Source organism: Procambarus clarkii, chromosome 42, assembly GCF_040958095.1.
Source record: "Procambarus clarkii isolate CNS0578487 chromosome 42, FALCON_Pclarkii_2.0, whole genome shotgun sequence".
NCBI classification, from domain to species: domain Eukaryota; kingdom Metazoa; phylum Arthropoda; class Malacostraca; order Decapoda; family Cambaridae; genus Procambarus; species Procambarus clarkii.
In genome coordinates this window covers 7,572,234-7,596,901 of record NC_091191.1, presented here as the reverse complement: position 1 = coordinate 7,596,901, position 24,668 = coordinate 7,572,234, and the positions used below count along the sequence as shown (strand labels likewise).

Below are 24,668 nucleotides of genomic sequence, written 5' to 3'. Positions count from 1 at the left end.
CCTTTCTTGAAGGGTTGTAGCGGCCGCTAATTCTGTCTATTATTGCTGCGTCAGTCACCTGTAGCTCATAGAAAGGCACTTTAAATTCATCTTAGCTGTAAAGTTGATAACCGCAGTAATGATGCTTTTTTAAAGTGCAGTCTCGGAAGTGTTCAACCCACACTCGGGGTCTCCAGCTGCTGTTCTTCCAGAACCACCGGGAACCTGCAGCTGTTACTCTTCCAGAACCACCGGGAACCTGCAGCTGCTGTTCTTCCAGAACCACCGGGAACCTGCAGCTGTTACTCTTCCAGAACCACCGGGAACCTGCAGCTGTTACTCTTCCAGAACCACCGGGAACCTGCAGCTGTTACTCTTCCAGAACCACCGGGAACCTGCAGCTGTTACTCTTCCAGAACCACCGGGAACCTGCAGCTGTTACTCTTCCAGAACCACCGGGAACCTGCAGCTGCTGATCTTCCAGAACCACCGGGAACCTGCAGCTGCTGATCTTCCAGAACCACCGGGAACCTTCAGCTGCTCTTTTTCCAGCTAAAGCCAATCTCCCCCTTCCAGAAATTCATCCAGTTATCCGAACACACGGTACGGGGCCTTCATTATTGAATTTGGTCACTTTTTATACAAAACTGAATTCTTAGCAGATATTAAAGTGCTTTTTACGTGAAAATTAATCCGAGAAAGGCAACCAAAAGACGATTTGATAGCATCATATCTGCCAGAGCCTTGATGAACCTCAGAGAAGAAAACGCTCCGTTCTGTAAAAACTGCTTTCGAGATGGATTCCTTAGGGTTGAAAATGTGAGTTACGAGAGAAAGGAAAAAGATTTAAGGAAATACACGGGGAATCGAACAGGTGGCGGGAGAATGCGAAAAAGCGAATAATAGGATAACGAAGGAAAGACTGAGAAAGACAGGGGGAAAGTCTTATCTTCTAGTTGCCTTCCGTCTCACTTGAGGGGAAAAAAATCATGATTTTTTATTTAATCATAATCCAATTAAAAACTTGGGCGTCCCAGCCTCCCTGAGCCTCGCTAAGCTTTTTTAGAATGTCTAATGTTATTAAAGTAGCCGGGCTTAAGACGCGCCTCTTTCTCTCTCTCTCTCCCTCCCTCGGGAGGGAGGAGGAAACGAGGAAGGGACGGAATAATTGGGGGGGGGGGGGAGGGGGACGAAAGTTTTATTTCGCATGGTGAAAGGAGGGAAGGTATTGACTACATCATTCCATCAATCCTGACTAAAGATCCATCGTTCATCATTAGTGATGGTTTTGACCAGGTATGTTATGTTGCAAGGAATGTAGTCACTCCCATGAACTTCACGAATACAAAAATAAAAAATAAACTATTTCGCTATTTAAACTACTAAATAAAACAGGTATATCAGTATTGTTTACAAAATTCATCTCATTAATATGCAAGCTCTTCGTAGGGGGCTAAAATAATCAAATATAATTAGTTATCTATATATTAGAACATCTGTGAAAAGTTGGAGGCCAGACACATAGGTCTAGTTTCACCTAATTTTTAATAGTATTTGCTGTTGGGTTGGGAACATGGCAGCGTGTCAGGTCAGAGTTGGCATAAGTGAAAGGAGTGCCACTTAATAATGCATCAATGGGACCCCCATGACAAACCTTACAAATATTCTACTAAATGAACTTTCAAGTATTTGTTTCTTATCACAATATAAAACATTATGCACTGATGTCTGCAAAATTTTCAAAATGTCTATCATACTTTTCACCGGGTGCCCCAACCACCACTCCCACACCGTGCCCGATACCCCACCACCCACATACTGTTGCCTAAGTGTCCGCCCTCAATGTACACCCTTCTGAGTCGTATTGCCAATGTGTATACATGCAATCTACAGATTGGTATCGAGTGCCAGAGAGAGGGAGAGACAAAGCCAGAGACAGACGTCCTGAATCATGAATCCCCTGGTCACTCTAACGTGTCTTGTATCCCCAGGTCAGAGTGTGACGGCTACAGGGATTCCACGTGTCGCTTCACTCCCAGCGAAGGCAACAACGACAAGGTGACGTCGTCCCTCATGTACCTACACTACCTGCCCCATGTGACCCAGTTCTGTGACCTCGCCACCCACAGGACGGCGGCCCCCACCAAGCACAATGCCCTCTGTAGCCACAGACCCGCCTGGCAGGTCATTCTCCAACACCCAGACTTCTTGTATGACAGGTATGGTACGGCGAGAATGTGTACTCGCCTAGTTGTGCTTTTGTGTGTGCGTGTGTGTGTGTGTGTGTACTCGCCTAGTTGTACTCACCTAGTTGTGGTTACGGGGGTTGAGCTTTGGCTCTTTGGTCCCGCCTCTCAACCGTCAATCAACTGATGTACAGATTCTTGTGTGTGTGTGTGTGTGTGTGTGTGTGTGTGTGTGTGTGTGTGTGTGTGTGTGTGTGTGTGTGTGAGAGATGGATTTTCAGTGTCTGTATCTGGGTACTGATAACCCCTGTAACTTACACATTAAATATAAACACGAGGTTTTGTAAAATTTGAGTAATCTGCGAAATCTTGCTATTGAAGCAGCATGAATCTCAACCTTCTTAAGCTAGTGTTGTATGCGTGACAAAAAGCGTTAATAAGCAAGCTTTAGCGACTGTTGTCTTTCAGTAACGTTGTTATAAGCGTCCTCTCACTCTCTCGCTAGTTCCTACCGCTTACTCCGAATAGTATTAATCACGACGAAAGCGGACAACTCATTTATTACCATTTTACGTAATTACAAGATAAACAAGCTTCGTGAATCTCCTACATATGTGGATTTTCCCATAGGCCATCAACACAGTTAATGTGGATATTACACAGTAACACAGTGGACAGTAGACTGTCACATGACTGACCACGTAACTCAAGGGCAGATAATGAGTCACAATAACGTGGCTGAAGTATGTTGACCAGACCACATACTAGAAGGTGAAGGGACGACGACGTTTCGGTCCGTCCTGGACCATTCTCAAGTCGATTGTCAAGGGGTGACGGACACCCAACAGTTTGACCTTTCCGGTCCAACGCGGTTCGATAACTCTCCTTGTCACTCGGTATTTTTCATGCCGGGAACATGACACAGCTTGCCGCTGGTAAATCTCATTCCCACGCTCGCCGACCCTGAGGGCTTCGGAAATTAAACCACCATCAAAGTGAGGTGAAAGCTGAACTCTTCAGCTAAAAAATTTACCTCAACGTCGAGCCGACTTCAAGGAGAGTATTTAAAAGTTTTCAAAGCAAAAAAAATATTGCATTTAATCTACACCGTCAATACTGAATAAATATTAGAGTACGAAAATGGTGAAGGGTTTCCCAGTAAATATTTTCCGGTCACATCTATATTTTATGAGGCGCGAGTTTTGCAAGTTGACGACGCCTGCACGGGAATTCCAGAACTTAATTAAAAATGCGAAGCATCATATATATATATATTATATATATATATATATATATATATATATATATATATATATATATATATATATATATATTATATATATATATATATACACACACACACACACACACTTCGCCCAGATGGCATCACAATATACTCCTGGAAGAGGGGCAGACAGCTGGTGTTGGACTACACGTGTGTATCCACTCTGGCTGACACCTCCATACACCTCGGTGCTGATCAAGCAGGTGGGGCGGCCAACCACAGGGAAACAGCAAAATCAATCAAATACAGTCGACTGGGAGATCAATACACCTTTGTTCCCAAAGCGTCTGAGACGCATGGCCCCTGGGGTAGGAGTGCTTTGGGATTCCTCAAAGAATAGAGTTCCAGGCTCATTTACATCACCAGAGACCCAAGGGCTGCCAGTTTCCTGTTTCAGCGTCTCAGTGTGGCGATCCAGAGAGGAAACGTCTACTGCGTCCTCGGTTCCTGTCCGGAAGCGGAGGAGCTCCAAGAGATCCAGAACCTTTAAATTCTATTGTATTAACCAGTGTATATCTTGTAACCTTCAAATATCTAATAAAGCACAACAAAAGATAAAAGGAAGGGGGTGGTAGGAGAAAAGCACACAGAAACTGTATTGGAGGGGACCTAAACATTCCCTCTAATGCTTTATGTGTGCTTTCCTCCGAGGCTAAGAATCCCCTTCTTCCAACCAGAAGTGGTACTCCCTTCCATATTAAAAAATATATATATAATTTTACATTTTTTTAATATGGCCTCACGTTAAGAGATGCATCTCACTGACCCTGTCAACATTTTCAAAGGCAGAGTACAAGTGGATACAATTTGGCTGGAGCAGACGAATACATAACAGGAGGTCAGAAGCACTTCACTATGGATCAATATGACCCATTGTAACTTACCAGTCTCCTGTGATCCATGATGTGGCAATATGCGGGATGTTTCGTCTTGGTCTCCAAGACGAAACAGGTCGTGTAAATGGTTGTTAGGTGGCTATTGATAGTTGGCAATTGTTTGATGTGCAGTGCCTCGCCGATGTCCAATATTCTACTGTCATTATATCTGTCGATGATTTTAGTGTGTTTTAGATATCTCTGGTGATGATTTGACTGAGTGCAGAAACTACACGTTTCTGTATATGGAGAAGAGGATAAAACTTAGGCCTAAAAACAGAGTACATGCACGTTCCGTAACCATTAGGGCCAGAATTCACCGTGCATTTACTCAGCATCTTACGAAACCTCTTCATCTTAATCATGGCAGCTATTTTTTTGTTTTTGTTTTTAATTTTTGCAAGTACTTTCATGAGCTCCAACATAACAATAATATAAATCAATAATTTATCATTAATTTATAATAATAAATGCCTTAATATTAAATTAATAATTTCCCAATAATAATTAGCAGAACATTGTATACAGCAACTTGATAAAGGATGTTGTTTACATTCGAAAATTTGGTTGTTAAAAGTTACACATATATTGAGTCTTCACCTTAACTCGAGGTTATTATTGACAAAGTTAACCCCAATGATAACCTCGGGTTAACATTCAAAGTTCGTCAGCTGTTGAACAAACGTAAACAAAGCCGCCATAATTAAGTTAAGATGTACAGGTTTCGCAGGTGGTTGCATAAAGATTACACACAGAAATGATAATTGTGTGATGCATCAAATGAGCAAATCCACAAGGGCGCCTGGGATGCTCTCGGACGTAGGTTCGAATCCTCGTCACGGCCCTTGTGGATTTGTACATAAAGATTACATTATCAATCGACAGAGTTTCAGGAATAAGGAACACACACATCTGCCTCACGATTGCATCATTGTAGTTATTCCATCGTTCAAAGCTACTCACAAGAGCCTACAAATCTATTCAACATATCTACAACAACGTAAATATACATTAGGTGGAATAAAACGATGTATTAATGTGTATTAATACACCGTGTATTAGTGGGTTATACGCAAATGTTGTCCAGTAATGAGCTTATTAACAGCGGACACACCACCACCAGAGTTTAATAATGAGTTGCAAATGACCGAAATAGAAGATAATAAGATGTATGCTAATGTGTGTTATTTGACCGACAGCATCCGTAGTGGAGACGTCGCCCTCAACGTTACCCCGTCCATCACCTACGTCAGACAGACGCCCCCTCGCTACGTCATAGTCGTCGAGGACACCACCGTGATGAACGTCCAAGTGAGTAACCCAACTGTTTGGCGCCACGTGGCACCTCCCCCCCCTCTCACCCTAGCCACGTGACACCACAGTAGTGCCCCATCAATTAGGGTGGAATTTAGTGTCGAGAGCTCCGCCGATAAGCCTAACCCGGCTGCGTTCCCGGCACACACACACACACACACTACAACTTTTGAGAAATGCGGAATTGTATTTATCTAACTTTTACGTCAAGTACAACGTTACGTTAAAAAAAGATACGTTGTGTGTTTGAGGAGGGTTTCCCCAGCGTCCCCTCCCCCCCCTCCCACTATCCCCGAGACGAAGGGAAGGGAATTTCCCCAACCACTTGGACGGTCGGGGATTGAACGCCGACCTGCATGAAGCGAGACCGTCGCTCTTCCGTCCACCCCAAATGGCTTCCGGGACGAAGAAGGCACAGAAAACATTCCACTTTATAAACGGTTTAAGTTTAACAATTTACATAAGATGACACGAGGCTTAACTAAACAATTAAGACCGCATTAGCACTTGACGATTGCGCAAGCGCAAATGGAAAGGAATTATTATATGATGCGTTTTGAGCCTTGCCTGTTGTTTAAGATTCGCTACCTGGGACAAAAAGTTCCAAGTAGCACGGGCTATGGTGAGCCCGTAGTGGACCTTACCTGCAAAACTTGATGGTTCGAGTAGCTTGCGGTGGTTTCTAAAAATCTTGGGAGTATTTTTGAAGATCGTTTTCTTTAATTGGATCTGGAGTTTTTTTTAGCTGTAACATGTGATTTTTTCTTCGAATTTTAAATTACTTGTAAGTGACTTCTAATTGTCATCAGTAAAGCTTCTAAATTGCTTTACGAGGTTTGTAAATCAGCTTAAAGTGGCTCCCAAGTTAAGCAGTTATCCAAACGATGAAGTGGAATGGATTTTTTTTGTTCTCGTTATGTTATTTGTTCTCGCTGCGTAGGACCACAGGACTGCCTCCGCAGGTCTTACTGCGCAGAAGCCAACCCGTTCTCGCACTTGCGTATAGTCAATATTGGCTTATTTAATAAGTGCATATGTGACATACTAATTGATTGTGAATATTTTAGTTTATCTTGAAAAGCTTCATAGAAAACACCGACCTCACCTAACCTTCTTAGTATGTTAAGATAAGCATCTTATTGCTTCTTAATTACAATTATTACTTAACCTATACCGTTGATATTTTAAGTAATACTTACAATATAGTAAGAAGCACACTTACAGTAGAGTGGTTACTATTTGATCTAATCTTTGTCTAAATTAACCCTGGTAATTTGTCCTAACGAGACCCAGTGTCCGGCTAACACAGACACACGCAAAATATACCTAATTATTTCTAATTAAGTGGGTCGTGTTACCTGCCAGAGATACACCTGTAATGTTATTAATAACTAGCGCTGATGTGTTCTATTATAACAACATTGTGTTTTTCACATTAATAATTAGTTATTCGGTTCGTGAAAGCTATGACATGACATTTTCTGTGCATTTATCGGTACAAAAAGGTCGCAATTTATTGCTTACAAATTTGTGTTGTTAACTATTTATGAATTGTTAGAGTGGCGTTACTGATTGGCGACATGTTGCCAAAACCACTTACAGAATTTTGTTTATTGTTGATGAATCTCTGAATCAAAACTGATCTGTTGGTTGCAGGGAACCACAGCCTGGCGGTCACAAGCCTCTCCTCGTGTGTGTTGTTCTTAAGAAAGTTATTAAGTGTTGTAACACTTAACAGAGTTGTTATTTTGTAAAACAAACGCGGATCCACCATAGCACTTTGCGACTTGAAAGCCTTAAAGACGTTTCTAAGTCTTTACGAAAATAGTGTGGAGAGAAATCAAGCTCTTAACACACTTGTGGCTTTGTCTAGCAACTTTGGATTATTCAGTGGACCTGAATCTCTAATTAGTGGTTAGTGCTCCATGCTGTAATTTGCAGGATGGTGGGTTAAAACACTGCTTTGTATCTAGGTGATGTGCAACCCTCTGCAGTCATGCAAAAATCAGTTACAGGGTTTAACTGGCCCCCAGTTTCGGGCTTGGGGGGGTAGAAGAACCCCCAGAAACCCCCTCCAAGTATACTTGAGGTAACCTTATACTCAACTATGAAACTAAACAGTTATATCTTATGATTTTGCGGTGACTGTCATGTTTCTTGTCAAACGAAGCAGTTAAAAAAGTTCTGAATTTCGTCGAAGTAAATGTTGCAGAGAGCTGGCTCGCCCATGTGTTGCAAAGAGCTAGTCGACCCACATCCCTGGAAACACAAACCGAAACTGTCTCTATTTTCCGCTTGTTACAATTTGTAGTAAAGTTGTCTCATCTTGGCTTAACGTGTTTATGACGTATTAGAACGTTGTTACAACTTGCTATATTGGTTGTTATAACTGGTTAGGTGTTAAAACTTGTTCGAACGTTGTAGCAACGTCGTAGTTTCGGTGTGTGTTTGGCGGGATGTTGCTTTTATGCGTGCTCACAAAATTAATCTCAAGGTTACTATTACTAGTTGCAAAGGAATAATATATCAATGAATCTTTCGACGAATTTATCTTTCTTAAAAGCACCGCTTTTCCGTTCATCTTGCAACAGCTGTGCCAACACCTGTTCGAACACCTGTTCCTGGATCACCTTACACTGAATACTGCCGAAAATACTTTCTAAAATATTCGTTGACGTTCCATTCATTTTTGTTTTATTTGGTGTAATTTCCGCTAGCGAGAGTTATAGAATTGGACACATTTTGCGTCCGAAACCGTCGTTGGTTTGTGATTTGCATGCCTGGTTTTAGGGCCCGAAATTCCAGTGTGGACTTAACAGAGTGTACATGTTAAATTATGTATACTCAGATACGCGCGCGCACAAGCACGCACACATACCTGTAGCTACACTTAGGTAATTACACTTAGGTAATTACACACGCACGCGCACACAACGGATAATAAAGGAGGCGCCAGATGCACTTTACAACCTACTTGCAACATTCTGTTTTACCTGGGAAGAAAGGGGGGAGCTGCCAGACAGCTAGAAAGCAGGAAATGTAACACTTACATACAAACAACAAGAGAGACAGGATGTTCTCAAATAAAGCAGTGGCACCGGCAGTCACGTCTCACTCGACCCGAGTCCAATATAGACAGAAATTATTTGAACATCTAGAGAGGATAAATTTGTGTAATAAAACCCGCCGCAGACTCTTTGAGAAACATTCTCGGTTACTTTAATATTCTAATGGAGGTTTTACAAGAGAGAGAAGATGGGCTTACTGCATCTTAAACTGCCAGAAATCCTCGACACCACCTGGTAACAAGGTCCTACATTAACCTGATGAAGATACTCAAGAAACGGGATGAACTGGGAGTACCGACTGGAAAAGGGAGTACCAATCAAACTGAAAGCAGAGACTCGTAGTCTGATATCATGTTGTAGGTGATCAGCGATAATGAGAGGTGTTGCCACAGTAAGGCTGTGATCTATTGCGGTCCTACGTCAATGACCTCAATCGGGAAGTAGATTTCCGCCTTTCAATGTTCGCGGACGATGCACAGTTGCTTAATCAATTATGGTGGGGAAAAACGACTACAGAATTCGGCCACTAGTCGGTCGAATGGATTATTATATTACACTATTTCTATTTATGTACATAAACAAATACAAATATGTTTTCATAACTGATGTTGATTGGTACATTATTGAGAAGTGACCAACTCGCCAAACGCGTTGTCAAGCTACACACACGCACACACACACACACACACACACAGCCGAGTGCCATACAACGCGGTTCTGAGAACATACACGATATTGTTACTGCCGCACAAGACCACAAGCAGAGTTGTAGATACAACAAATGCAGCGCATTATTTACATTTGAAGAAAACTAGGTATTTCCAGCTTTACTAAGATGTTCTCGACTTTACTAAGACAAATTGAGATTAGGTTACAGTCTCCCGAGCAATATAGACGGCTGATCGAGGAGTAGAGATGAATGACAGGCATTAACGGATAGAATGTATATGTAGAAGTTTCGGAATAACCTTTAACTCAACACATAACAGTGGAGGCAAATTTGACAAATTGAGATGCAGGAAAAAATAAATTCCAGTGCTTGGCAGCAGAGTTGTGGATGGCTGGAACAATTGTCCAAGTCTCCTGTTTGGGACGAAAACGCCTCACCACCCATGGCTTTGGGATCACGTCCCGCCCCTCACGCCCACACATTCCGCCCCTCACGCCCACGCGTCCCGCCCCGTCTCTCAACCCACTCCACCGTCCACCACCCGGCCAGGGGGAGAGGGGGGTGCTGGCCTCCGCCCTGCCGTCCAAGCACCAACCACCGCGGCGCGAAATGCCGCGTTTTATTGAGGGCGAGACGGCCTGGGAAGATATTACGGGGAGCCTTGCAGCCATTACATCCCAGTTCAGACCACTTGAAACTAATTCAGAGGCACCAGACTGTTGCCCCTTGCTTGTTAAAACGCCTTAGCTTACTACTTGTGTACTGCGAATGGTAAGACCGCGACAAGGGGATAAATAATCAGTTCGAATGTAGTGGGTGGGGGAGAACAAGGGGAGGGGAAGTAAAGGGGAGGAAGGGGGAGAAGAGGAGAGAAGAGGTGAATGAAGCAGCAGCGACGTCAAGTTGTCAGGTCAGAGTTAACTGCTCCCAAGAGCACATGTATATAATTTCCTTCACTTGTACCGTCGGGCTGGACGGTAGAGCGACGCTTCATGCAAGTCAATCGTCCAAAATGGATGGGCACCATTCCTCGTCCCCCGTTCCATCCCAAATCCCTATCACTTCCAAGTGCGCAGCTCAAGACTGGAGGTCTACCGACCAGGCTGTGAACGCCCAACAATAAGAGGGTCCCAGGATACCAGCGGTGTGGTGCTGGGACCCTCTCTGACTGTGGGTGTTCGCAGCCTGGTCAGTAAAACTCCAGTCGTCCGTTTCAGTGGTCCTGGGTTCGAGGCTTCGATGGTGTAGGTGAATGAAATGTTATTTCCGCATTTATTGTGGTTGGCAAATGTTTATGGATATAGAAATTAAGTAATTAGAACACTCTGAAGCGAGCTAAACACGTGTCCAAGATCAGTATAGTGTCTGATCTGTTTTAAAATCGTGTGTTGATATTTTTAACTATACGTAAAACTTGATTAAACTCTGAACTTAAGACAAATAAACCTTATGTGTTCTGAATGTTTGGTACAAACTTTTAATGCAGTTCAGCCTCATATTTATGCTGTTGCCACAAGTGTGTAAAGTCCAGTCTGTTAGTACATAATTCAGCACAAAAACATTCTTACAGACAAAACACAAGCGTGAATCTGAAATCAGGGGGAAGATGAACTAAAGTTCTTAACTCAGCTTAGCTTAATGCAAGTCTTATACCGTGAAAATCTTAGTCTAATTCCTAGTCCCAAGTATTAGTAAACAGTGACGAATGGAAGATTTAGTATCAATTGTGGAAGGTATTGGATACCATCGTCTCCAGATTCATGCTGGTACTACATCCTCCTCCCTTTCACCCTCAAGGCTTGGTGCCTTCTTTTGATAATTACTACCTTTCTCCCTCTCTGTTCTCCCTTTCTCCGGTCCTTTCTTCCCTTTTCTTATACCCTTCAATTTCTGCTCTATTTCACCTTATTCATTCCTTTAATCCATCACCTGTCCCCAAAGTTTTCCCCTCCTCCCTCTATCCTCTTCCTCCTCCAGTCTCTCCAAGAGACTGCTCGATTACTAGGCCAACATATTTCACCCCAGTACAATCAAAACACACCAGCTTGATGGACACTTAACTTGCCTCAACAGTGGAGTCCGGGAAGCTGATAGATACCCACAGGACCCCTACCCTACGTCTACAGATGAACCCAGAAACTATACCCACGCCCACAGATACACCCAAGAGCCCTATACCCACGCCCACAAATACACCCAAGAGCCCTATACCCACGCCCACAAATACACCCAAGAGCCCTATACCCACGCCCACAAATACACCCAAGAGCCCTATACCCACACCCACAAATACACCCAAGAGCCCTATACCCACGCCCACAAACACACCCAAGAGCCCTTTACCCACAAACACACCCAACAGCCCTATACCCACGCCCACAAACACACCCAAGAGCCCTATACCCAGGCCCACAAACACACCCAAGAGCCCTACCCGCACGCATGCACAATCATCTTCGGTTACATTATTGATGAGCAATCTCTCCACGTAATTCCCACGAGCACCTTACGCTATTGGAATTTCACACAAAGGCATTGCAAAATTCATCTCTGTAACTGATAACGCGGCCTGGCCTCTCCTGCTCCTCCTCCTCCGTGGTAGATAAAAGGAAAAGCAAAAGGAAATGATGTAGTTTTTCTTGCGTGAAATGAACTCCTTTATCTTGAAATGCGAGAAAAGGTGAGAAGTGCGCATATCGATAAGAAGTGCGCATATCGATAACAGGTTTGAAAAGCAGCCTTATAATATTAAAAAAAATGGTCTAACCCTTTCATTTATATGATAAAAAGTTGTTAAAGTAGGTTTAAGAGTTTTTAATTCTTCTTTCAGGTGCTTAGGAAATTTAATTAGTTCCGATAAAGGAAATGTATTGATTTTAAAAATAAAAGATCGTAAAAATCCAACAAGTGAAGTGTGGAGGAAGTCGGTCAGGGGGCCCCAGTGAGTGTTAAATTTTTACGAGCAAGTCCCGGAATGGTGAGGCTAAATATATGCGGAAGGTGGTCATGCAAAGTGTCGCCCTGGTCGTAACCTGGGCCCTAACTCCCACACCTGTACTCTAGCACCTGGTCTCTCCACACCTGGTCTCTCCACACCTGTACTCCAGCTCCTGCTCCCTCCACACCTGTACTCCAGCCCCTACTCCCTCCACACCTGTACTCCAGCACCGGGTCCCTCCACACCTGTACTCCAGCACCTGCTCCCTCCACACCTGTACTCATGGTCCCTTCACACCTGTACTCCAGCACCGGGTCCCTCCACACCTGTACTCCAGCTCCTGCTCCCTCCACACCTTCACTCCAACCCTCTTACATCTTACTCCTTTTACGCAAAATTATGAGATTATGAGAAATTATGAGAAATCATTCGGTGAAGGACTGTGGGATCGAACTAGCGTCCAGGAGTCAGCCCAGACGCGCACCTTAACCCCTGGTCCACGACGTGCTTGAAAGTAAATGTGACATTTCACTTATTTTGTTCTTCGCAGTTCCTTTCATGCATAGCAGTATAATACATCATCAGAAGAAGAATTGGTATTTGTATCTAATGCAAATTAGTAAGAGTAGTGTAAATGTTATAGTGGTCATACTGTATATAGAAAAAGAATAGATTTGTTTTGATATTATATATATATATATATATATATATATATATATATATATATATATATATATATATATATATATATATATATATATATATATATATAATAAAAGTTTAAACACATTGAGAATACAGTAAATGTTACATGTTGTGGAATAATTACACGAGGGGGAAATAATGCCATTAAATAACTCACTTTAGCACCCGAGGTGAACTTTAGCACTTAAGGAATACTTTACTGCCCGAGGTATAGTTTACAGCCGGAGGAATACTCACTTTTAACACCCACTCGCCTCTATCCACACCAACACCGTCAATAAAATCTTCAAAAGTCCCTTTCTCTGCGAAGAAAAATAATGGTTGTTGTCACTTCTTTTGAACGTTTCTTGCAGCCAGAACCTTGACACACGCTAATGCCCCGCTCTAATTAACACACTCGACCGGAAAAATGACCTCCGGAAGATGACGACCTGAAGATGTAAGAAGTCAACATCTCCGTCAAGATGTTGACCTGTAACATCCACACCTCGATGCTCTACATCACTCGGAAATACATTTAAACATTACCATCGCTCCCTCCTCATACCTCCCTTCCCTCGTTGACCAGACCACACTAGAAGGTGAAGGGACGACGACGTTTCGGTCCGCCCTGGACCATTCTCAAGTCGATTGAGAACAGTTCCCAAACGTCGTCGTCCCTTCACCTTCTAATGTGTGGTCTGGTCAACTTACTTTAGTCACGTTATTGTGACTCATCGCCTCCCTTCCCTCGTATCTCTTCCAAGTCTTTGTCACTTTAGTGGGTTATCCCTCTTTCCTTTTTCACTGGCACTGTATAAAGATTTTAAAAGAGGACTGTAGTCACTGTTTTTGGTGCTACTCTCACTGGCAACAGAGCCATTAACCTTACATATCCTGGCCTAAATGAGCAATCCCAGGCTAAATATTCGTAATTTCAGGCCTAGTTTAGTACATATATGTAATATACTGTGAGAGGGGTCTTGGGCACAGTGTTCCACCTGCGTCTAGCGCACCAGATGACCTGACAATGTCAGGGAAGAAACTATAAATAAAACATTAAAGTGAGACAATATAGTCACCGTAGCTGCCAGATATTACTGAGTCCCACAGGACTCAGTCTATGACATTCTATTTTTGAGTTCAATATATCTCCCACTGAATGATAGACTCCTTAAAAATAGTTGATGTTACAGTCATGTGGAGGATGAAAACAGACTGCGAGATGCTACAGGAAGTCATGAACGAACTGTAATTATGGTCAAATTAGTGATGTCAGAGTTTAATTCCAACTAAAACAATATAATGATAGTTGTGGACAGAAAGCCCGACACATGGTACCAAATGGGAAGAAAAACCTTACTAAGGACAAAGGAAAAGGACCTGTAGGTAGACATCACACAGAACCGAACTTCTGAAGCACCACGAGCGCCGAGGCTTTCATGTCGGTTACTTTTCTGAAATATGGTACGCCAACATGACGACAGTGTCTAATCAGATCCACAACAAAATACTAGAAAGTCCCTATAAGTGCCATCAGACTCGCTCCAAAAAAGACAAGCCTGGAGTTTCAAGGAGAGACTAAACCAATTAAACCTCATATAACTGAACATATAATTGAACCTCATATAACTTCAGACTGAAGACATATAACTTCAGACTGAAGACATATAACTTCAGACTGAATATGATGCCCAAGAACTAAAGGTGAATCGTCTGCAAGTACTGCTAGAGGCGGGTGTACATGCACATTCACCCTGTCAGCAGAGATCTCAAGTTGATGAGGATGTCATCCATCCCTCCAGGATTACATTACACTCATACGGTGCGCTCATCACCTGCAGGGCGAGGGGGACATTAGCAGTAAACATTGTGATTATCGCCTCCAGGGAGGCACCACTGTACGTTGATGCATAGATAAAACATCTTATTCATATTATGAACCTAGAGTGGGCAAGGCAGCGTGTTTGTGTTTACGTATTTGTTGTTGGAAATGAGATTCAGCTCCTGGGTTCCGGCATTGAATCTTCGCTATACTTGTGTGGTTCCCTATGCCTTTGAGTATTAACTATCTATTTTTGAACCCAGGTATGGAGTCTGCCTCTATACTTACTACCTTCCAGCGTTAGGGTTCATGCCTAAATGCTTCCATAATCTATCAACCACAGAACCAAAATTCCAGTACTTGGAGAGTGAGTACAGTCAGTACTCTGAAGACGTGTCCCCTCACATGGAATCTCGCTGCGCCATTTCGCCCGACTCACTCTCTCTTTGGTTACAACTCTTACACTGAAGATGTTTGAAAACATCTTCTTAATATCTCGGCAGCTTATTTGTGCCTCTTCTTAACATCCGTGTCCTCTTATGCTGCTGGTAATTGGCCCGCCTGTATCTTTCATAATGCGCCACGCCTGTATGTTTCATGTGTCCCGCCTTTTCAAATATTAACCCAAACACCCTCCCCTAATAACCGCATCCTTCGCCTCCCGCCCAAGTGTTGCTGGCCCGATACGGTACAATGATCTGCTTATAAAATATGGACGTTTCTCACCCCTACAGAAGCGCTGGGAGTTCCTGCGGAAGGCCGTGCGGAAACTTCTGGTGTACGACGTTCCCGCTGGCAGTGAAGTAGGCGTGGTGCTCTTCTCCAACGAGGTGTCTATCCAGCTTCCGCTCACGCCCACGCCCACCACGCTGGATGAGCGCCAACGGCTGGCCACCGCCTCCATGCCCAGGAACCCCTCGAACATCGCCCAGAGTCAGAAGTGCTTCACCTGCGGCCTGAGGACGGCTATCGATGTAAGTAATGACTCCAAGCGGGATCGTTGCCCAAACTTTTAATTGGCAGACTTTTTCTGGTATTCTGATCGGTTTTGCACAGTTCCTATATCCCGGAGGGCGAGTCAGATTTTAATTTATGTTAGTGTTATGTTTAAAGTATGTTCGTAATTTTGTTTGTGAGGCGAATAAATGATGTCAAAGGTACGTTAATGACACGGACTTGGAGGATATTTGTTATCGATCCTCTCGCGATAGCACACATCAAATTAAAATAATCAGCGGCATATGCAAGGTTGGCCAACATAAGAACAGCCTTCAGACGCCTGAACATAAAAAAGCGTGGTTTATGACCTTGTATACCACACGTTAGACCAATTCTTCAACATGAACCACCAGAGCTGAAAGGTACAAAATGAATCACCCATATTAGTAATGGTAATATCTTCTCACATACATAACATACATAATAACATAGGATAAAAACCCATATTTGTGTATACATAAATATCACACACAAAAAGGTATTTTTACCCTAAATCACCCATAGGTTCAAGGTGGTCTAACCTGTAATATATGTTTTTGTAGAACACTGATTTATTTACACTGCAGACATAAGTTTTTTCCGCTTCAAATACAAAATGGATTTCCATGTTTGCAGTTATCACAGGTAAGATTACCTTTCCTCGTAACACCCTCGTAGAGCCGTCTGTTCCCTGGGCCGGCAAGTCGTGTCAGGTATTACAGTTATATGAAAATAAAATGTAAGAATATAATGGCGATAGTGATTTTATTAGTTATTTTATATAAGTTGTTTTTGAGATGTCAATCTAACTTAATGGTTATGTAGGCGTGTGCCTGGCACGCTCCTGACAAGTTACCAATGTTTTCAACTTGAATCTAACGTTAACGAGCCAATCTAACTTAAGTTACCCTTCAACTAACCATCGGCCTGGCTGGTTACTGACATACACGTTAACTGACAGACACTGAACTGAACTTGCTTTAAAACTAGTAGTGAGTAGTTTGAGTGTTTCCCATCTGATAAGTTTCATCAAGATCACCATGTCTTAGCACAATGATATACACATTCAGCATTATAGAAAACTTCTGATCCTTATAAACTTCACAAACAGCTTCGAGTTAATAATAAATAAATGAAAGGTAATGAAAACGTGTACTAACAATATTTGAAAGTTAAGGACGCATTTTACAAAGAATATTATATATATATATATATATATATATATATATATATATATATATATATATATATGACTAAATAATACTCCAGTGTCCTCCAGGTGATTTTATGTGGTATATTAAAGCCTTTACCCATTACCTTCAATAGAGACCGACTCCGGGTAAGGGTTGGATGAGATCAATCACTGGTCACTCCACGCACCTATTTTTAAAACATAAAAAACAAACTAAATAATACAGTACGTACATTGAAGAGACTTTAAAATCCATTAAATAATTCGTCTTCGTTAGCGAGTATTTGTTTAAAGTTGGAGTTACATCAAATGTCGGATATATCTTCGTCACTGCTGATTTTTTTTTTGTAATTTCTACCACGATGGAAAATAAATGTTCATGTTTTGTAAGGTGAATTTTCTTGTAGTTAAATGTGTCTCCCACTTGGTGACAGATGCTGGAGAGTGACGGTCAGGGCACCGCTGGCGGCGTCATCCTCCTGGTCACCGCAGAGTCTCCTCAGGTACTCAAAGCAGACGAAGTCGGGAAGATGTACTTCGAAATCACGCGGCGAGGGGTGAGGGTGGTGCCCATCCTCTATCCCGTCACGGACCGCAATCCCAAGCCCACTTCGGACGTGGAGAGGCTGGCTCAACTCTCTGGTAAGTCCACTTCGCCTCACACCAGTACCAAGTACACCCAGAGCGGCAGGAAGGGAAGGGAACACTCAGGGGGAAAGCGGCAAGCCATTCAGACTATACAGCACTTGGGAATGGATCAGGATAAGGATTTGGGATGGGACGGGGGGAAGGAATGGTGCCCAGCCACTTGAATGGTCGGGGATTGAACGCCGACGACCTGCATGAAGGGAGACCGTCGCTCTACCGTCCAGCCCAAGTGGTTGGAAAAAGCGGCAGGAAAAGATGAATAATATATATTCATCTTTAAACAAAACACAACAAAAATATATATACACAAGCCCATCAGTTCTTGTTGATCTAAAGTATGAACATGTGTATGTATATTGTATGTATATGTCAAGATTTCAACAAGCCGCTTTGGGGAAGAACAAAAGGTGGACTGTAGAAAATAGTAAAATTATTATAAATGATAAGGCATGTACATCATAGGTAATTGTACTTTGGTTAACACAAGACAGCCGCTAGCACAATCAACACGGGATAACCGCTAGCACAATCAACACGGGATAACCGTTAGCACAATCAACACGGGATATCAGCTAGAACAATCAACACTGGATATCAGCTAGAACAATCAACACTGGATATCAGCTAGAACAATTGGCACGTCTAGCATAATTGCCATACGTAAGCTTCTTAACCTTACATATTCTTTAATATATGGCCACATTTCCATACAAATTGTGCATCACACAGTCTGGATGAGCGCTACTAACACTACCATTTTGACAACGTTTAGAGGTTAAGGGACTCCTAAATCAAGTATTGACAATTTTCAAACCATAACCATGTTAATAATAGGCTCACCAACCCACGCAAAGGCTTAAGACTTCTCAAGTTCACTTAAAAATAGCCTCGAAAGACTTACCAGGAACACGCTTTATAAGACTTATGTCCCACTCAGAATCTCCTTGACTATAAAGTTAACATTAACCTCAAGGCCAAATCTGAGATACTGCTTTGCTATTTCATACTTACCTTTGAGTTACTTCCTGACTAAGTACATTTTACGACTACTGGTTAGTAGTTTCAGCTTAAAATAAAAAGTGTGACATTAATCACAGCGATGACCACTTTCTTAAACAGCTTACATTGTAACCTCTAAAGAGTAATCAGTTATCAAGCTGCCTTTGAGCGCATAAATTGCATCTCTCAAGAGTGCTAACATGGCGTGATCTATATCCTGGTCGATGTTGACCGAGATGATGATATCCAGTCCTCAGTCAATATTTTTCTAAGATGCGGCTGACCTCAGAGACGCTTGTCTCAATTTTAACACAAGTTTTATTTACATGTGGTATTTTCTCGTATAAAAATCTGTTATTATTAGAATATGGTGTATAGCTGGGTTTGTGTTTCTGGTTATCTTGGTAAAGAATGCCTTCCATCCATTTCGTGGTACCTTCAGAACGCAGGAAGACGTGCAGGAAGATATTATGTCTAGCTGAACAGCCTTTCTGCCTTCATGGGATATCTTCCACTTCACAACCACGTCCCAAACTCCCCTCCATACCCGTATATCCCGTCAACTCCCACACCATGTTTCACTCTTGTGCGTTTTTCCTCCTCATGTTTCCTCTCTGAAGGTACCTCTTCAATGCCATCTCCCTGCACTATGTCTCCATTGACTCCACTCCAAACTCCAGCTCTTCAAAATGCACTCTTCTAACTTATTTATTGACCCTTTCCTCAATGTTTTCCTCTCCTCCCTCCCCCCATCATTCCTATCTTTCCTCCAAACTCCCAACGCCACAACCTCCCTCTCTCTCTTCCATCCTTCCTCTCTTTCTCTACTTCCCTCCTTCCCTCCCTCCCCCATTCCGTCTGGACCGTTTCACCAATGGCCGCCATCTTTGCCCGTCCGTCATGACAATTCCCTCCATCAAACCTGTAGCAATCTCAACTGGTCATTTATATCCGCTCGCCACCCCTCCAGAAATTCGTATTCTCCTTGCCGACTCGGGGCTCCCCACCACGCCGATATAAAAGTCACTTTTTCTGGCCGTCAGCTGTTCCCAAGAGTCTATTCTTTCCCCCCCCCCCCCCTTAGAAAAACTAATCTATTATCGTCAACATGCGAGATATCCGGCACGAGGCAAGAGCTAATAGAAGCACAACATAGTTGATAATAACCACATGTTTGGGTGGATGTATCTCGAGTCCGAGTCCGAGAGGATAGGGAGGGGTGGGAAGGAAGGGGAGGGGTGGGGAAGAAAGGGGAGGTGGCGGAAGGGGTAATTCTATATTCATACGATGAGTCACAATAACGTGGCTGAAGATATGATGAGCAAACCACAACACCAGAAGATGAGAGGAGACGACGGTGCCTCCCTTGCTCCCATCACAATCGTCTTAATAATGATCCAGGACGACCCGAAACGTCCTCGTCGATCGTCTCATCGTTTTCTGGTGTTTTAGTTTGCTCATCTTGATTCAATTTTATTTTCATTCGTGAGGATGAGGTGCTTATCCTCTATCTCATACTCACCAGATTCAGACCTGTGTTCTCCCAATCACAGAAACTATCCACAATGTGGAGGGCGGGACAGGCAGCGGGCAGGGACATAACCTGCCCGCTGTCTGTCCCGCGCGGGGATCTGGTTTTATAGCAACACTGACCCGCTTACCCGTGACCTTTGCCTCGTCACACAGCCCGGTTCATCATTCCGTAAAGAAATGCAACTATTTTCCCTGACCAGAAATGAAAAACTCAAGCCACCCACCTGATCTTTCGAGGCCAATGAACGGCCATCATCAACAACAATAACATTTCGCTGTTGTAATGTTTACTATTACGTCGCATATTGAACGTACAGGTCCATTCTGCATAAGATGTGACTTATTAGTCGAAAAGACGGGTTTCATCACACACATTCTCGGTGGTAAGAGGGTAGGGTTTGCCTGAAGGTAAATGGGGGGGGGGGGGGTTAAGGGTGTTGTTGGAAGGGAAAAAAACCTGTCTGAAAGGGGGAAGAATATTGTGTTCCCTCGGGGGTAATGCACCACATAGCCTCCTTGGGCCCCCTCAGTGCTTCACATCCACTCTTACCCCTCCATCCTCCCCTCCATCCTCCCTTCCATCCTTCTCTCCCCCTCCGTCCTACGTCCTTTTTTCCCACTTCCTCCTTTCAGATTCCCTCTTTTTGGTCCCATTTGAAACCCTTCCTCGCTCCCCTTGCTTTTTGTTATCATGAATACATAAGTGTATGCTCGAATGTTCGTCTCTTAACCTTGTGTCTTCTTCATGGCGTTCCTGTGTTGTGTCTTAAACTAGGTTTAAGATAAGGCCCGTACGTCACCCTGCAAGGTCGGCTATTACGGTCATCACAACATCTGACCAACCAGAAAGTATACTCTAGTTCTGAACGATGTTCGGTACTAAACTCTTCAGTGTGTATACACCGATAACTGTTGGGGGGGGGGGGGGGGGGAATACACCTGTATGTACATATCTCTCTGATCTTCAACTACAGCATCACTCCATCCAATCATCTGCGCTCAGCCCTCCCCTTTCTTTCTAGTGACCCATTTTTCAAGTCCTCCAGAAGAAGATTTTGACGCTGGAAACGCAAAAAGTGTTTTTATGAAACTTAAGGAAATACTCATACTCTACCCTGTATGGGATTGGAAAACATGGGGGAGGGGGTCAATAAGTGGAATACACTTGAAAACGAAGTGGAAGTCAACACCATTCACACCATTAAGGCCAGATGTGGCAAAGAATTCAAAATTCAGGAAAGTTGACATAAAACGCAACAGATACAAGGGGTGGTAAGTGCTATGCCCCACAGTGACTGTGGGGTATAGCACTTACCACCCCTTTTATCTGTACCCACAGTGACTGTGGGTAACACCATCACCACAGCGATGATGAAGCAATGTCGTAAGTTGAAGAGTGCCGGTCGTGAATGCATTCAAGACAAAGATTCTCTTGGTAATCAATCCGTGCGGAGTTATGGATGAGACGGAGTTGTGTGTGTGTGTGTGTGTGTGACTTTAGCTAGTACTCGGGCCTGATTACCCCCAAGTGTCCACAAGATGCCAAAATTGGGAGCAACTTGGATTTCAATCTTCGTAAGAGAAGTTGGAGACGTGTGTTGACTCACAAGTTCAGCTTCAAACTTGGGTTTATAATAAATATGACGCCAAAATCTCAGACATGGACAGATTTGACAAATTCTTCAAAAACAGTGTTCGAAGCCTTTTTTATAATCATGTTCTGTAGGTCTGGAGTAGAACAGCATTCTCTTCCCCCTACAACTGTTTGTATCTCTCCTAGAATGAAAAAAAAGCATCACCTATTTTAATGAACAAATCCACAAGGGCCGTGACGAGGATTCGAACATGCGTCCGAGAGCATCCCAGACGCTACCTTAATCGACTGAGAACATTACAAAACATCACCTTTTTTTTCAAGATACAATTTTGCCAAAACAACAAAATTATATAACATGGGGTGTTTGGGGTTTTCGGCGTGAGCTTCCCAGCCCGTCCTCATTAACAATGGTCAAATACTCGTTAACTCAACAGCCAAACGTCCTCCTGTTTATGAATGAAAATCTTATTATCCATGATTCATAATTGATTATACATTTTAAAGTTTCGTGAATAGTGATTCGTTTTCCTCTTGTCTTCGAATCGCAATTCATTAAATGCCTCACCATCAACACAGTCCACCCTCATTAACGGCAAAATGTTCATTCCATGCAGCCGCAAACCCCACTATTTATGAATGAACGATATACGACAAGAATACTAGTGATAGTGAATGTTACCAAATATTGGGTGAATACTAGTAATAGTGGGATCCCGCCAAACACACACCGAAACTACGACGTTGGTACAACGTTCGAACAAGTTTTAACACCTCCTAACCAGTTATAACAACCAATATAGCAAGTTGTAACAACCTTCTAATACGTCATAAACACGTTAAGCCAAGATGTAACAACTTTATTACAAGTTGTAACAAGCGGAAAATAGGGACAGTTTCGGTTTGTGTTTCCAGGGATACTATTACCGTTCTGAGGTAGCCACGCCGAGCAGTGAAGAATTGTTGACTCGGTGAACACAACCAAAACTGACGTTGGCTGGACGTTGAATCATCGTCGTTAACGCTGACGACGATGGTTCGGCGTTCAATTGAACAGGAGAGGGTCTTCGTGTCACCACCGAGAACAATTGATACAAATTTCTGGAAGCCTTGACCATTCGACTTGAGAATGGTCCAGGACGGACCGAAACGTCGTCATCCCTTCAACTTCTAGTGTGTGGTCTGGTCAACAAATTTCTAGAAGGTTTTATGTGTCTGCGACCTTTAGGGGACCGACCGACACATTCAAGGCTAAGCCAGAGGCAGGGGGGGGGGGACTATTTAGGGGGGACTCTTTAAGGGGGGGACTATTTAGGGGGACTATTCAGGGGAAACTATTCAGAGTGGGGGACTATTCAGAGGGGACTGAGTGCAAGGCTAAAAATAAAACAGAACACTGATGTGAAAACTAAAAAGCGGTCGTAAGAAGCCCACACTGGTGTCAAGACCGTAATGAAAGACTAAGACAATATACTAAGTAGGAGGAGAAAATGACTCCCTCTTAATAAAAGACCCAGACGCATCATGTGTGTAAAAACCCTTTATATGCTCTACGGTTCGTGATTTCTCTGCGTCAAATTCCATTTGTACCATTTTGCAGATGAAAAATTTAATTTCTAGAGTGAATTTGAGAGCGAGACTGCCATCCCATCAAAATGTTATAGAATGATTTTAACGGGCGATCTAAAATGCAGGGTCGGAAAAGGCGTTGTGAATCTTTCAGTGGGAATGAATGGTGTAAAACTGCACGAGACTGAAGAATATGTAATTTACTGCAGTATTCACAGGACTCCAGGGTAACATATATATACATAATGCTTATTAGGGAGTTCAAACCATAGACAAAGGCGAGGGAATAAATATCTCAACTCGGGTTAATTTATACCATAAATATATTGTTTACGGCTGTACACCTGTCCAATCAGGTGTGTGTGTGTGTGTGTGTGTGTGTGTGTATTCACCTAGTTGTGTTTGCGGGGGTTGAGCTTTGCTCTTTCGGCCCGCCTCTCAACTGTCAATCAACTGTTTAGTAACTACTTTTTTTTCCATACCACACACACACACACACCCAGGAAACAGCCCATGACAGCTGACTAACTCCCAGGTACCTATTTACTGCTAGGTAACAGGGGCATTCAGGGTGAAAGAAACTTTGCCCATTTGTTTCTGCCTCGTGCGGGAATCGAACCCGCGCCACAGAATTACGAGTCCTGCGTGCTATCCAGTGTGTACTCACCTAGTTCGAGTCGATTGAATCGACTCAAGAATGGTCCAGGACGGATCGAAACGTCGTCGTCCCTTCACCTTCTAGTGTGTGGTCTGGTCAACATATTCCAGCCACGTTATTGTGACTCGTCGCCTGCACACGGTAACCCTCCAACACATTGCACATATCAAGAACATGAGAATGAAGGTAATTGCAGAAGGCCTATTGGACCATACAAGGCAGCTCCTATCCACCCAATCTCATTCATATATCTAACCTACGCTTGAAACAATCAAGGGATGCTACTTCTATTATGTTACGCGATAATTGGTTTCACAAATCAACACCCCTGTTACCGAACTAATATTTACCCAGGTCTTTCCTAAATCTAAACTTCGACAATTTATACCCATTGTTTCTGTCTTGTGTTGATACTTTTAATACCCTAAACGACGAGTTGTCTTAAGAATGTTGGCATCATTATAAAACACTGCAACACCTACTCCTCGAAAGACTAGATTTATGCTGAAATGTAATTGTTTACAGTTGTAATTTTTGCTAAAACGTTGTTACTATTAACGAAAGGAGAGACTCGTAAGTGCAAATATCACCAATAGTGATCCGTCCCGGGAGTGACAGCGCTGTCAGCACCCGTCGTCAGCTCTGACAGCACTGTCAGCACCCGTCGTCAGCT

The 24,668-nt window shown here is 43.1% G+C and overlaps 1 protein-coding gene and 1 long non-coding RNA gene across 2 annotated transcripts in view; one reads left to right on the top strand and one right to left on the bottom strand.

Moving 5' to 3' along the window:
- LOC138373595 (uncharacterized) overlaps positions 1 to 24,668 on the bottom strand; it is a 392,875-nt gene that overhangs the window by 24,297 nt on the left and 343,910 nt on the right. The gene's annotated exons all lie outside the window — the stretch shown is intronic.
- LOC123770294 (calcium-activated chloride channel regulator 1) overlaps positions 1 to 24,668 on the top strand; it is a 238,110-nt gene that overhangs the window by 122,246 nt on the left and 91,196 nt on the right. The window contains exons 3-6 of the mRNA XM_045762003.2: positions 1,971 to 2,198; positions 5,525 to 5,636; positions 15,559 to 15,798; positions 17,429 to 17,636. Coding sequence (XP_045617959.1) covers positions 1,971 to 2,198; positions 5,525 to 5,636; positions 15,559 to 15,798; positions 17,429 to 17,636 — 788 coding nt within the window. The remainder of the gene's footprint in view (positions 1 to 1,970; positions 2,199 to 5,524; positions 5,637 to 15,558; positions 15,799 to 17,428; positions 17,637 to 24,668) is intronic.